Below are 14,185 nucleotides of genomic sequence, written 5' to 3' on the forward strand. Positions count from 1 at the left end.
AAACAAACAAACGGTAAATCAACCAAATATGAAGATGTGGCAGACTCTGTTTTGTCTTTGATTTATAGGAGTATAAAACAGGTCGACTGATAAAGGAGCAAAATCAATGTCCACCGGTACTCCAACAGTTTGTTGAATAGGAAGACCTGGTGTTTGAAGACTATATAACTGTTGTCAATGATGAACTCCAGCATCCTTTTAATATCAACTTCAGAGTACTTGTGTGTAGAATCAGAGTGATTTTTAACAAGTAATTTTGTTGATGACCAATCATAAGAATCGAATATTTCTGAGTCCCATTTTAATTGAAGATTCTGAAGCAGTTATCAATTTATCAAAAAATATTGTTTTTATTTATCGTTGATCGTGAAGAATGGTTGCATAAAGTGTAGAAAAGTCATACGTTTTGATGTCACTAACTTTTGAAAAATTTGGCGATTTGGCGATTTTAAATGTTCTAGAAGTTCGCTGTAGTCTTTTAGAATCTTTTAGAATATGCTGAGGCACAGTATGTCTGACGTTTCTTCTTTTCTTAGGAGTAAAGATACGGGCTTGGTAGAGCATTTGTTGGACTCGGCAATTTATCTCTATTTATGAAGATATTTATGAAATTCAGGAATTCAATATACTACTAAGGCAAACTGCTCGTGCTTACGTCGAACGCGCTAGAGTCATGGTTGAGTGATTTTCTGTTGATTCTTTTTGTTTTAAAACCTCAGTCTGAAAGTATTATTGACTTTGAATGAAATTCCACAAAAACAGTGAAAAAAAGAATCAAAGGGGTTTGCATATTTTATATTTGAAAGGCATAGCAATCATAATATAAGGTGGATATTTTCTTCATTGATAAAACTTTATCCTATAATTGTTTTTTTTTAAATCTCTACTGTCACAATTTATTATACAGGAGAAAATATTCTTTATTTGAAAAAGTCTGCTATATTAAAAAGCGGGGATCAAGTTGTCATGCATCCGAAAGACAAAGACAGTGCACTGAAAAGGCAAACAAATCTCACATTCTTAGTCTTAAGGTAGATCGCGGGTTTACTGTCTGTCTGAAAACATAAGCTGAAAATTTGTCAGCTAAATCCTTTCGTTTAAAATTTTTCTTTCTGAAATTTTTTTGAGATTCGTCTCCGTGGTTATGTTGTAATCGTATTTCAAATACACCAATGTTGATAAGAACAGGTGATGCTATTTCAATGAAATATATAATAAAATGCGCATTTCACGCCGTTATCTACATTTCAAAAACATGCTCATAATATTAAAATGAAGCAGACGAATTTTATATTACTCAACACAATGAATGTGAAGTAAATATAGAATCGATCTAATAAAAAAAAAATTGATATGTATTCTATGGTGGCATATTTCTGCCCCTTGTGTGCAAGTTATTTTTCTGTCAAACATGTCGACATGCAAGATAGTTATGTCAACATGCAACATAACTATGTTGACATGCAAGAAAATTGCAATCAAATAAGAATTATAAAAAATCTTTAAAATATCTCAAAAATTGCCCACATGTGACTTCCAATATGCTAGATGCTACTTATTTATGTCGACATGCAAGTTATTTATGTTGACATGCAACTTACGTATGTTAACATGCAACTTATTTATGTCAACATGCAACTTATTTATGTCAACATGCAACTTAGTTATGTCAACATGCAATTTGTTTATGTCAACATGCAACTTAGTTATGTCGACATGAGAGATAAATATGTTGATAAAAGCACACCTAAACATTACATATAGACAGCATAGCTAACATGGACCCCTGAAAACATCAGAGGTGGAATCAGGTGCCATGAAGGAGTAAGAATCCCCTGTTCCCGCCGTCAGTCCTTTGTCTTGGTCGGGTAAACAGAGTAATCAGTACAGTATTCTACCTAACGACAGGTGATAAACGCAAACAAGATCAATATCGACCATAGAGTTTGGGAAGTGTTGACTGCGAACGGGTTTGTCCTTACCCTTATAACATCAGTTTATTTGTCAGTATGGAGGACAGGCTCTTGCGTATCGAATCAATTGGGGAAACATAAACACTATATCCAGGTGATAATCCTTTATTGCTACATAATTTAGGGAAGTTGACAATAGAAGTTTAATTGTAATTTTTCTTCATCGATGTCTTTCTCTAGGAAAACATTAAAATATAAGTAGACTTGTACGACTATGTGGTTCTTTTATTATATATCGAAACAATGTATGAATGGCGATTAAGATTGTTTATTAATAACACGTCATCGTTATATCTGAATGTCGAATTGAAGACCAAATCAAGACTTTTTTTAAATAAAAAAGTTTCCTAGAATAAATTCTGCTTCATAGAAATACAGAGATAGGTCTGCTAATTAAAGGCGCAATTACATCCCATAGGAATTTCAATAGATTGCTGAAAGGCCTGGCTTCCAAGGACTACACATATACACAGTGTACATAGATATCCAATGAGGAACTCCAGATTATTTTTAATACTAACTTGTGTTTATAATCAGAACGAATTATAACAAAGTAATATTGTGGATGACCAATCAAAAGATGCCAAAGGATGATGTGCAAAAAGGTCCCACCGTAAATTCGCAAAAAATAAAATAAATATAGAAATACTACACAAATTTTTGCATATACTTAATCTTTCATATATGTACCTTCGTGGAATACCACTTTTTCTGAAAATATAAACATAGGTAAGATATATAACTTAATTTCAGGTAAGGGGTATAATGTTCACATCCAATTCCTATTCATTTATAGTCCCGACTACTTTACAAAGATCTTAAAAAACATGAGCGCAAGTTGCTATATTTTTCTCTCTCGACTGGTCATTGTATTTTATTAAAATCTACTTATATGTAAAAAGAGAACATTGTATCTCAATGCGCTCAATTCATGTGATTAAAAACATTCAAAAATCCAAGTGCCCTTACCCATTGTAAACGATTGTTATTTACCAGGTGTTGGCTAACCGGTTACTTCAGGAATATTCTCTTCTGTACTACGTGCAAGTTAAAATGTATGTGATTGGCAACATCTAAAATTTGCTAGCGCTCTCTAGCGCTAGCAAATACGTTAGTCTTCTTTACTGGAATACGCATGCTAGAATATATATATATATATATATATATATATATATATATATATATATATATATATATATATATATATATATATATATATATATATATATCTGTGTGTGTGTGTGTGTGAAAATATATATGAAGTTTCGTATTTAGTCTTCTAACCTGACCTGTACAGAAAAGTAACAGTAATTCAGGCCCTATATGCCAAGATTACGGAAATCACTTATTTCTAATTATTTCTGTAATCTTGGCAAATAGGGCCCAAGTTTTGTTGATCCCTGATCATCCTATTTCTCTTGCTTTCAGTTTTTGGCAACATATCCTTATTTCTCAGTTAATTCGTTTTTATAAGTTATACTTCTTTAGATCTTTTACTGTGTTAAACTGTGGTGCCAATTAAGTTTTCCAAAAACATTTTTACACAAAATTTACTATCGAAGATTAAATTTACTATTTTCTGATTTTATAATTCTCCCTCTCTAAAAACAGAGAATTTTTGACTGATATTTTCATCTTTTTTATTTATTTTCCGACAATCACATCAAGGATATCACTTGTCATATGTGGCTAAGATGCTCACAGAGAAGAGAAAGCCCATTAAAGATATCTAAGTTTCATAATAACGGGACAACTCTGCTGTTAGTATGCCCATCTCTGTCATGCTTGTTTTCTTCCTTTTTGTCTCTTTCCGTACAGGAGCAAAACCGCGGTCGACATAAACAGCAGACAATAGTGACGACAGCAGTGACGACACATATGACGCCTAAAGCTGTGAAACCCAAGATTACTCCTAAAGATGCAGTTGCAGGCTTGGTTATGGCCGAATCTAAAAATATTCAATTGTGTACACTGTTAGGGTCTGACGACACGTTGCTTGAATATCTATTTTGTATCTCTTCCTAACGCACAACAAATCAAAGATAAATTTCATTGTCCTGTGATTTTCAAATTGTTTTCAAAATGTCTGGGTAAATAAAGACACCAGAAAATGTGTTATTGACAACGTTAGTGAATTCTTATGGGGTTATGTAATAAATACATGTAGCATCCTCTGCTATCTTGCACAAATGTCTGGTAAGGAACCTTTATTTTTGTGAGAAAACTTGTTAAAGTAGCAATACTTTAATGACAAATTCTTGGAAAAATAAATATATATATATATTATTGAGGAATGTGTCATCTGACCTTAAATTGAAAAAATAATTTATCTTGGAATTGCAATCACCCTGATAATATGTGGCTTTTGAGTGTGCAATTTGCAGGCTGAAATTGTTCCTGATATTTTTATTCTGTGGTGAAACTTTTATTGAAATTTAATCTATGCTATCAAATATAAGAAAAAAAAAAGATTTTTCAATACTCTGATGAAGCAACGGTCTCCTAAGTTGTACATATAGATATCTGCACAAACATGTTTGACCAACATTTACTTTAAAATATGTGTTGAAAGATAATTACATGTATCACAAACTGCCCCCTTGTGCTCCCTTTCACAGTTACAGGTAAATGTACCATTGGTATCAGTACAGTTCCCGCCTTTACAGGGATGATCCTGACATGTCACCAGATCTACAAATTCAATTGAAATTTGTTATTACAGGTACTGTGAGCAAGCTCACAAAATGATAACCCCTTGCTGCATATTTATAAAGTGCCCATTCAAGTTTTGTTAGTGTGGTCTTGAACTTGCTGAAATATCTTGACTAAACAAACAAACAAATCGACAATAGGCTTCCAATGCTTCTCCATTGGAAAATTCTAGACCTCTCTAGAATTTTACATTTTTTATACCAGTTACCTTGAATTTGTCACAATGAACTTGGGTCAAGGTTATAACACACCCTTAGGTCATAAATAATCTTTGCACCAAGTATATGAGCTTCGAATGATTCTCCATAATTACAAAGTTATAGTCAACTGTGTCTAGGCCCCTTTAACATAATGCAATGTAAATAAACAGGGTTTAAATGTTTAGTTGTAGTGCCAATTTTTTTTCTAATGCCTTTGTTTTGATGACTTCCGAAACTTTTCTTTGTCCTGGGGAAGAAACTGCATGGACAGGGCATCCAAAAAAATTGACGATTCCTATTGTTCGTGTCGTCGCAGAATTGGTCGTTTTTTCGTATATATATATAGTCTTAACATTAGAGCCATAACTTCCCTCCAGACTCATACTCCCCCCCCCCCCCCCAAAAGTATCAAAGGAGATTACATCTACCCAAGGGGGAAGCCTCACTTTACAACTAGTAGTAGAGCAGGTCCTCCTGCAAGGAAGTGTGGCTCAAGCGTGAAACTTCTCCTGGGGTCACTCTAGATCCAGAAGCCAGATATCGGGGGAAGTTCACTCTAAAGCCAGACTTCCGGGGGAAAGTCTGATTATGGTTAAAGTCTCAGTCTTCAACACCACAATATTCCTTTTGCAAAAGTGAGACTGAGATCAAAAGTGAGCTCGTCTAAGTTTTATGGTCCCTGAGCCTGATCATTGATAGTGGGTTTTTTTGCACGAGTCTATATTTAAATTAAATTGGAGATCAGTAAGGCAGTCCATAAGAGGATCCTAGAAGTTATTGGTCACTTTGTGAAATTATTTTTACTGTTAAAACACAGCGTCATTTTTCAGCCTGCCCATCATGTCTTTCTTTAGGCGTAAATGATATAATAAATAAAATCACTGTTGAGTCCTGGAATGCTTAATGTGTAAATGCTTGCAATATCTTACCTCGTCTATCCTCTACAGATACTTTTAAACAAAACTTCCTATTTTTAAACAAAAACTTCTTATTATTTGATGTTTCTTATGGAAACATGATAACCTCTGGTCTGAGAAATTATGTGTAGAATGTACAAACTGCATTTTTTATTCGTTGATGTAACTATGTAATAAAAATTGTTGTTTTGCTTCTCAAATCTCCCAATAGAGGAAATAAAGATTGAATGAAGGAGTGAAAAGGCATGCTTCTTGATATTTTTCTCGATTTTTCAATCCTTAAATTATAATTCTAATTTATAGATTAAAGAGGGTGTTGCAGAAACTCGTGATTATTCTCTATACTGAGAAGGACTTTTAAATACCACGACGCATGAAGAGTTATCTCTAAATATAGATAATGCTACGTAGATGACTTTATTTATACGGCGGGTATGTCCAGCTTGTTTTAACAAAACATTTCATATTTTACGTTTATTTCATGCATAGTGTTTCCTATCTTGTTGATTTATCCGATTATCCTATCCTATAGACTGGCGACCTGATAGTAAACTTTTTTTTCACATCTATGGTCACTATCGCTATATTGCACGCGAAAAGTTAGAACGATAAAATGCACAATTAATGGCAAGTGCATCTCGCACATCATTTTGAAAGATGTGCTGTAGACAGCATGCGTTAATATTTTAATATGTATATAAAAATGTGTCCAATAATCACGCTGTTGATGCAATATCCAAAAAATTCCATTGAGTCATTTCAATTTAGTTGTTTCAAGTCAAATCTGAGCAACTAATTAACAGAACAATCAAAGTACTGAAAGTACTCATGGGAGTTGAACATTGTAATGTGAAAGATTTAACAGGATTGATTGATTGTATGTTGTTTTACGTCCCATTCGAGAATTTTTCACTCATATAGAGACGTCACCATATACCGGTGAAGGGCTTCAAATTTTGACCTTTACTTGGCACTCAGGGTCATTGAGGAGCAGTGAGGGATCTTTATCGTGCCAACGCCTGCCGTGACACGGGGCCTCGGTTTTTAAGGTCTCATCCGGAGGACCCGCAACTTTCACTTCAAAGTGCCGAGCGCATGGCGGAGGAACAGTTGCTACCCATTTTTTATCGACTTAGGTCAGTCGCGGCCGAGATTCGAACTCACGACCTCCCGATCACGAAGCGAGCGCTCTACCGACTGAGCTACTGTGAACGGTAGATTTAACAGGAAGTAAAGGAGCTATAATGTCGGAACATTTTTTCATGCTTTAGATACAAGTCAACTATTGCAGATTTGATAGAGATACAACATCAAACATAAGAAATAATTTCAAAAACATTTGAATAACGAAGCTCATGGGCCACAATACTCACCTGAGTACCTTTAATGACTTTAACCGTGTTGTTCTTATTCAGATTTTCAAAAACTTTTACCACTTAATATTCCCATGCAGGGACGTAGCATCATTTTTGAAAGGGGGGCCTCGAAAATTCTAACTCGAAAATTCTATTTTTTGGGTGTGGGGATAGGTTTCAAACTTCTTTCAGTATCAAATTTTACTCATACACTACTACATCACTCCTATTTGAATATTCTGCAACAAACAGTAGGGGGACGGACTTTCAATGACCATTTACAATATTAAATTTTTATAAATTTCATGTTTGGAAAAAAGGCAGACCCCTCCCCCCTCCCCCTATGCTACGTGCCTGTCATGAAAAAAAATATGTCAGCATAAATTAAAATGGCGATATCAAACTCTGAGGGGTCTCTAAATCTACACAATATTAATAACAATGTCTTGCAATTATGAAGATTTTTTTCCCTGTACACATACATTCAACTTAAATCCCAATTTATTTAATTCATTAAATATACCAAATTAATTTTTAGCCAATTCTCACATAGAATCCATATAATATAAGAGTGCAGAACATTAACTGGCGAAATTAGAAATATGCAGCTTACGTCATTTAAATTTCCATCATTCTGTCACAATCAGAATGTTTAATGAGAGACAATGAAATGGGCGGGTACAATTCAACACGGACGTCCGAGAAAACATTGGATTGAAATTCTAGTTTGAAATTCATTTTCGATCCACCTGAGCTGTTTTCAAACCTAAAGTGTGAATGTATGATCCGAAAGACAAATAATTTCAATTCCCAAATACATGATGTTTAACATTCATATTTATATAAGTACTTTAGCATATAATTTTAAGGATAAATTGTTAAGCAAACTGAATCCACACAACTTTGAATAGTTTGCATTCTAATAGTTCTATTGCAGCAAAGTTCTCTCAAAATAAACGAAACTTTTTAAGCCATTTGGATGTAATATATGAATGGGTAAAATATTGACGGACATGTTGATACAGCTTATCCAAATTTCTTAAAATAAAATCCTTATCTTCTGGACTCCCATCGTCGCAAGCCACGGGTTTTGTGTCCATTCTATTTCCACAAACCCGTGGCTGTCTCCTACAAATTTCTCTCGTTCTCATGAATATTAATAACATACATTCAATCAATGGAATAACATCTGACGCTTCAAGTCAGAACCAATGAAAATGATCAGTCTAATCTTGTATTTGGATGTAACCATAACCACGAGCTGTACATCAACTTCGGTTCGAATTTCCTTTCTTAACGAGTAACGCTATTCAGCGTTCTCACACAACGTCTACATTCGAAACCCTGTATTTTAATGTAAAACCTTGTAAGTATTTTAGAATATAAGTTACTCACCTGTTTTTCAGGATCTATCGTATTTTTTTTCAATAAATCTGCCACGCATAGCAAACATGATTTCATTATGGGCGCCGCCATTTAAGCGTACCAAAAATTGCTACAGAGTGATTTCATTGGTCAAGTAAATATGGCGTCACTTAATAAATATTCAATGATTCAGTCGCGAGAACGAGAGAATTTGGTAGGAGGCAGCCACGGGTTTGTGGAAATAGAATGGACACAAAACCCGTGGCTTGCGACGATGCTGGACTCCTTTCTTTAATTTTTCTAACATCAATATACTTGTTTAAATATATCTATGAAAGCATTTGAAGTACAAGACCCTCCCTACTCTCTTCTGAATATGTACAAGATCCTTGGTGTCAACAACCAAACACGCACTTTTTATTTTCAATGTTACCATCACTAAATTGTCATTTTTTTCTTCCTCTGATTGGAATAAGTAGTTGATATTATCATTTGGGTATAACTGATTCTTTTCGGACACAATAATTAATTTTTATAGAATTTTTGCATTTAATTTTTCTATCAAAATGTTTTATCTTTATAACTCAATCATTATGTATTTTTTTTAAATCCCATAATTTTTAATTTCATGTCAAGAAATTTTTTTTATAGAAGTAAGTATCTCTGAATACTTTGCCTTTTGTTTGTTTGTTTTACATCTCTTCGAGAATTTTTAATCATAAAGAGACATTACCACTTGCCAATGGAGGCTAGGGCTGCAAATTTTTACCTATACAGGACATTCAGAACCATTGAGCAGGGAAGGATTTTTTTGGGGGTGCCAGTACCTACTGCGAAATGGGATCTCGGTTTATACGGTCTCATCCGAAGGCTCCGTTTCTAAATGCATACCGCAGTGGGATTCGAACCCACGACGTAATGATTAACACCTTACTTTGAATCTCTAGAGCAAACGATTTTGAACAACTGTGCGACGCGAGTGACTTTTACTATTTGTGATTTTGATTTGATACAAATTTCAGTGTAATTGAATTTCAGGTATACTATGTACATGTAGCTGAGCTGGACAAGTTTTTCAAAGTTTCAATGAATTGAAACGATCGACTTGAATCTGTTTTGATTTTTTTTTTTTTTAAAAATCAGATGTAGTTTAACGAGCTACTGCAAGAAATGAAACTGTTGTAATTATGAGGATCGATCTTTCTCGCATATCGATCACTGGTCTTAATAAGCCATTGCGTTCTCACACGCATGCATTCATTCATTTTAATTGTTTTTATTAATAAAATCAAATGAAACATTTTTTAATGATAACGTACTACTGCAATACACTTTTATATGCAGACATGTTGAAATGCATTAATTAATGTAACACACATTTTTCAAGTTCAGTACATGTACTAGTGTTGTACAAGTGACCCACTGAATGCTGATAAATTCATGAAATTAAGGATTAAAAATTTATGTCATCTGAAATTGTCACACATTTACTTCTTTCTTTATAAGTAATTCTTATCTGCAGATTTATCAAAAACACTCAGTCTTGTCGGCAAGGTCGGTAAGGTATTTTCTGGACCGATAACGTACAAGAAAACAGTGGTCCAAACGACCGTTTAAAACACTGAACGTGATGCAAATTTCTAAAACGCTGTGCCTAGGTAAGGACCACAAAACACCGAAATCGTCCGTATGGTGACGATTGTCGATCAAAATTGTTAAAGCATGTCTCTGATTAGAGACTCTGTATCATAAGATAGGATTTTTTTGTGAGATCGAATATCATAAAACTTAAAAGGCATCTTATTTTTTCCCTTTATCAGCGATTCAGCGTACAAAATAAGATGCATGAATCTGGTCTGACAAAACTTTGTCCAGTCTAACCAAATGTCTGACATTGATTCAAAAATTTTGACAACTCTGCTCCGAAAATCACTGCACAGTAAATTCATTTACAGTTGTATAGACTTTACATTTGTATCTGTCCTAATATACTTAGAAGCATAGTTGAAATATTTGCAAGATTTTGCCATGGTTTATTTCCTTCCTCACATGACTATTAATTGTTTGGAAGTTTGAAAAATAACAATAACAAAAGTTTCAGCTTGTTATATGATCTAACGTAAACGGTTATAATTTGTTGTTTTTCCCACTTAAAATTTACATACGTACATGTAGTTCGAAAGTCAGACCTGGCTGTTCCGACTTATTTTATCAAGAATTTCATATGTGAAATGCGTATAAATTTTATGCCACATGAAAACAACTTGAAAACTCAAAAAGCTTAATCTAGTAATTTATCTTAAAATTTCACCTTTCCGTGTACGTTAATCACCTACTCTTCGATTTTCTTCCTCTTCGATGTTAAACGTATTAGGTTTCAATATTAAACGAACAATTGTTCATTTATATCCAAATCAATGTAATTTGTTTATTCTTTTGATGTTTATTGTATTACCAAATAAATATTGTTGAAAACTTCGAATATTTATGGCTAAAAAAAAAAAGGTATAACATTGATTGTGAAATAATTTTTACCACGCGTCAGTCAATGCAAAGAGGTTTCGCGCAGTCATATAGTCACATGTGCAGAGTTGTCGTTAATTTCCCTCTCATTGTTTATGGTTCGTGGCGACAATTTTCAACATTTTTTTTAGTTCTGTATAAATCAATTTTAATTTAATCAAAATATAGTATTCAAATTAAGTTAAATGAAATTCAATTGCATTTAGTTTCATATCATTTACCAAAATTAGATAAATTCAGAAAATTGAAATGGACTATTTTATGGCGGACGTTTATGCAAGTTTACATTGAATATCACAGGAGTAAATTGGTCGACACAGAAGCCCCACGGACGGCCACTATATAATCAATACAAATTACTGCGCATAGAAAGCCCGTGATGACCAAGGGAGATTGAACATAGTTCAACTCCCAAAAATGAAACGAAATGAGTATGAAAAAATTAAATTATTCAAAATGATAGTACTTTATTTTTTTTAAGACATCGCCACTAAATGTATGTCTTATTTGATTTAGATCACAATATCAAGGAAAACAATTTAATTCTGCATGCATTTAAAATATTACTCATTAACTTTACGACATCTCCCCCTCTCTTTCTCTCTCAAGAGAGATGTTACATTGTACTTCCATTATTTAAGGAAAAAAACATGTATATACCAGCCATTCCAGGATTCGAACCCATTCTCAGGTAAAAGAATCTTCGCAAAGAGTCCACACGCTTTACCACTAGACCAGCTCCGACACTGAAGTATCATGTGCTATTTTATGTGCACATTTTCCATTTCGGATGGATATTAATTTTTATTCGATTTTTGTGATTTTCAAAAATATGCCTCTTTGAAACAAAAATCGGAAATGGCAGTTTTGAAGAAAAATCCTGTCTCTTTATGCGTATATCAAATTCATTCTGTTTCAAGGAGGCAGTTTTTCAGTACAATGGGGATTCCCTACTTGAAAAACAGAAAACTTGACTTATTTTGCTAAGTGGCTAATTTACACTTCATTTAATGGCAAATTGGTAGTAGATATGCAGTTTCTAAATATTGTTCTACATTGTGCTGTAAATACCGTTGTATCTGAAAAAATTTAAGACCGTTTTCTGTTACTTGAAATTTTTCTTTTAAACTGCTACAACTTTAGGGAAAATAACAAAAGAACTGCAACACCCTCTTTATAAGGAACATTACTTTATATGTTCTTCAGTCATTAGGAAACATGAAAAAAAACAGATGGAAATTGATAGAACATGTGCTAACAAGAGTAGATACTGCCAATAATACCTGAAAAAAGAATCAAGCAAAGGAATCAACGATGGCCAAGAAGATTCAAGTATAATGTAAAACTGTCGAAGGTGAAAGGACACAATTTAGTATTTCGGGCTGAAGCCGCCACAAAGAAATCGCAATAGAAAAGACTTCTCCATGGCCCTATTTTCCACATGAAGAGACAGGAATACATGTAAGTCAAACTCGTAAGTCAGACTCGTATCTTTTGCACTAACGTTAACCAAAACAAAACTAAACCTTTGATGGTAGTTACATTTCTGCATGTGATAAAAATATAATTATACTCTTGTATCGAATTTCACAATATATGAAAAGAAAAATAACATTGAATTGTCTCCTACCTTGGCAACATATGTTCTTATAATGTTGATCACATTTGCACGATAGAGATGAAAAGTCCAATGTCCCACCATTTTCGCATACTCTGCATGGTTTAGACTGATTTAATTCAAAATTCAAAGACAGGTTACAGTGTTTCAGGCAATTTTCTACGGTACGAGGACTAACAGAATAAGAACAGCACATTTTGCGCTCTCTTCCTTGCGACTGTGAGCCACAGACACCAGCACACGAACCCCATTCTTTCCAGTGAAACACATGGCATTCTGGTTCAACAGAACAGTTATCTGCCAGGATTGTACTAGAATACAAGGCAAAAATCTGTAATAAAACTTTTATGAGATCCATTTTATTAGCTTGAAGTTTTCAACAAGCTTATTAAACTGCGTAGCAATACCCGCTGAGTAACTGAAATTGAGTTTAGTATTTGATAAGAATTCATACATTCGTTTAGAATACCAAAATATGTGCTTCTTTAAATGTTTTATTCATTTATTGAAATCAATAAAATATATAAAGATTGGATAAGAGAATATACCTGAATCACAGTTATTGCAAATAAACCATTTCATTTAAAAGTACGTAAAGATTTATAAATGAGACAATTTGACCTTTTATAATCATTAATCAATATTATAATTGCATCGCAAAATTATTTTTTTTTAAATAATTTTAAATTCAAACAAAGGATGTATGTAAATGAAAGTGGAACTTTAAAGTCATATTTGGCGTATTTTTTATAAGTTCAGACTAACTAAAATTAAAAAATATCTTTCTATTTGTTTTATTACTTTATATAAAGAAAGGTCTTTCCTGTAAATTACAAATTAAAATCAATCACGTTTCAAAGATATTAGAAATTTAAAACAATAACCGATTTATTTACCGACTCCGCATTTAAATAACAGCCACTTAAAAGTCAATATAACTACAGAAACATGAGGTTATTCAAGTTCAAAATCGGTGAAAATTTTAATTTGAACGTAAAAAAAAACATATACATGTATAATGTTTATATACACTCAATCTCGTATTTTTATTTTTTTAGCTCAGATACTCCATATATAGATTTAAAAATGTCACTCTTAATATTTCACAGTTAAGATGTCAAAACGTTCAATTAGGCTAAGCAAAGAGTTCTTGGTAAAACTATTTTATCTCTTTGTGTCAATGCACCCAAAGACGGCCCGGAAAAGGGAGAAACTGAGTTTATCTTTATTTATTGAAGAAATAGTGTCATATAATTTGTACCAAAAAATGTTAACCTAATATCATGCAGTGTTTGAATGAACTTGAATACTGTTCGTTATCTACATATTTCATTTGATCATTTTAAGTCGTCCATCCTTTTCTTTTTTCCGACTAGTGAGCTACAAAGCTGCAGAGAATCAATTCATATAAATCATGGTTCTCAAGCCTGCACGCATCCTTTTGTAGGTGGCTGCAATGCACATTTTAAAGTATTTTCAATAAAATAAACAGTTACACAGAGACCGACCAGGAGACATTTCT

At 33.2% G+C, this 14,185-nt stretch overlaps 1 protein-coding gene across 1 annotated transcript; it reads right to left on the reverse strand.

Annotated features, from left to right (window-relative positions):
* Window positions 1–3,596: 3,596 nt before the first annotated feature.
* LOC133172053 (neurogenic locus Notch protein-like) lies at window positions 3,597–13,048 on the reverse strand. Its single transcript, XM_061306859.1, has 3 exons — window positions 12,676–13,048; window positions 4,554–4,664; window positions 3,597–3,921 (listed from the first exon to the last, which is right to left on the reverse strand). The coding sequence occupies exons 1-3, from the start codon at window positions 13,019–13,021 to the stop codon at window positions 3,710–3,712; spliced, it is 669 nt and encodes a 222-aa protein (XP_061162843.1). The 5' UTR covers window positions 13,022–13,048; the 3' UTR covers window positions 3,597–3,709.
* Window positions 13,049–14,185: the final 1,137 nt, after the last annotated feature.

The sequence above is a fragment of the Saccostrea echinata genome, unplaced genomic scaffold, assembly GCF_033153115.1.
Source record: "Saccostrea echinata isolate AGI-Se365-2 ecotype Australia unplaced genomic scaffold, CSIRO_AGI_Sech_v1 ptg000054l, whole genome shotgun sequence".
NCBI classification, from domain to species: Eukaryota; Metazoa; Mollusca; class Bivalvia; order Ostreida; family Ostreidae; genus Saccostrea; species Saccostrea echinata.

Coding starts and splice junctions, on each gene's coding strand:
- LOC133172053 (XM_061306859.1), bottom strand. CDS start 13,021: ATGGATCTCATAAAAGTTTTATTACAGATTTTTGCCTTGTATTCTAGT. Junction 4,665..12,675: donor TAAGAACATATGTTGCCAAG/GTAGGAGACAAT, acceptor TTGAATTTGTAG/ATCTGGTGACATGTCAGGAT. Junction 3,922..4,553: donor GGGGGCAGTTTGTGATACAT/GTAATTATCTTT, acceptor GAATATTTTTAG/ATTCGGCCATAACCAAGCCT.